At 57.8% G+C, this 1,586-nt stretch overlaps 1 protein-coding gene across 1 annotated transcript in view; it reads right to left on the bottom strand.

Annotated features, from left to right (window-relative positions):
• GNG7 (G protein subunit gamma 7) overlaps positions 1 to 1,586 on the bottom strand; it is a 20,855-nt gene that overhangs the window by 225 nt on the left and 19,044 nt on the right. The window contains exon 2 of the mRNA XM_015651728.3: positions 1,398 to 1,516. Within this exon, the coding sequence (XP_015507214.1) occupies positions 1,398 to 1,478 (81 nt within the window). The 5' untranslated portion in view covers positions 1,479 to 1,516. The remainder of the gene's footprint in view (positions 1 to 1,397; positions 1,517 to 1,586) is intronic.

Raw genomic sequence — 1,586 nt, 5'->3', positions numbered from 1 at the left:
CGGGATCACGTCCATCCTGCCCCTGGAGCCGTGTCCCTGCACCCCCACAATTCCCTGGCAGACCCTGCACCCCCTCCTCCCCCTCAGTTTCACCCAACAACTGAAGGATTTTATCCACGACACCAAAAGAATCCTCCCCAATCCCAGGGCCGGCCGCTCTGAACCCCTTGGCCAGACCCCAAAATCCAGGGGGTTTCTGTCGGTGACACCCCCGTGTCCCGGCAGTGACTCAGCCCTTCCCACCACCCCAGCAGAGCTGGAGACCATTCCAGGAGGAGAAGGAGCCAAAGCAAACACGGATCAGATCCCGCCGGCGCTCCCAGGCCCCGCCAGCCGCCCACCGCAGCCTTTCCACCGCTTAATTACAGACTCCTCCAACCTTCTCCCCGGGCCTGGCGGCTTCAAAGCCAAACATTCCCGGCGGGATCGGGCTGGGAGCGCCTGTCCCATCCCAAAAATCCTCGCCGTCTCGCCTGTGTTTGGACATTTCGGGAGTTCATTCCAGACCGCAAGGGCGCTCTCAGGGATTGTTTTGTTTGGCAGCAATTCCCGGCTCCTCAATCCCTGAGCAGAACTCGGGAATTCTGCGGGGAGGAACCAGAGGCGCTCCAGCCCCGCGTTCCCGGCTCCACACCGGGAGAATTCCCGGAATTAGCAGGGTTCTTTGGGAATCTCCGCCTCTCCCGTCCTGGAAGTTAAGTCAGGCCAAGACGAGGAAGCTGCCAGGGTGAAATCAGGTCTGGCTCTGTGGAACAGGGAGGAGGAAGGTGGATGTTCCTCCGGGGAAGGACAGGAGCTGCAGCTCCCAGGGAATCCCAGCAGAGCCTTTTCCCTCTCCCAAGGGTAAAGAGAAGGTGCTGAGTTCCTCAGTGGGGTCTGAATCCCTCCCAGTCCCAGATTCCTCAGTGGGGTCTGAATCCCTCCCAGTCCCAGATTCCTCAGTGGGGTCTGAATCCTTCCCAGTCCCAGATTCCACCCTGAGATCTGAATCCCTCCTAATTCCAGATTCCTCAGTGGGGTCTGAATCCTTCCCAGTTCCAGATTCCCCAGTTTGGAGTCACTGGAACTTCCAGGAGTTTTGGGGTTTGACATCCAGCTTTTCCCAACAGAAATTTGGTGGAGATGGGAAAAATGGATGTGGAAAACCAGGATTTAAAGTGAGGAGTGTGGGGAAATAACCCAGCAAGGAGATGTAAATGGAATACTGTATCCATTGGGATTTGGGATTAGCTCCACCTGGATGTTGAGGGGTGAAACCCCAGGAATTTATGGGATATTCCCATCCCAGTGAGGATTTCCATCTCCAGACCCCAGAGGGAATCCTGGCTCCTGCCATTCCGAGCTGGGCACATCCCAGGGAGGGGAAAAGTGGGGATTTTTCCCTCTGCCATCCTCACCTTGATCCTCTCGATGCCGGCCTCGATGCGGAGCTGCTCCACGAGCTTGCGGGCCTGCGCTATGTTGTTAGTCGTGGACATTCTCTGCCATCGGCTCCGGGCCCCGGCACAGCAGAATCCTGGAAAAAACATGGAAAAAGCGGGGTTGGAGCGGGGTGTGGAGCTGCTCCGGCTGCGGGACATGGCCAG

This window comes from Parus major, chromosome 28 (assembly GCF_001522545.3).
Source record: "Parus major isolate Abel chromosome 28, Parus_major1.1, whole genome shotgun sequence".
Taxonomy (NCBI): Eukaryota; Metazoa; Chordata; class Aves; order Passeriformes; family Paridae; genus Parus; species Parus major.
Note: the sequence above shows the minus strand (reverse complement) of the source record. Positions and strands in the feature narration are given on the sequence as shown.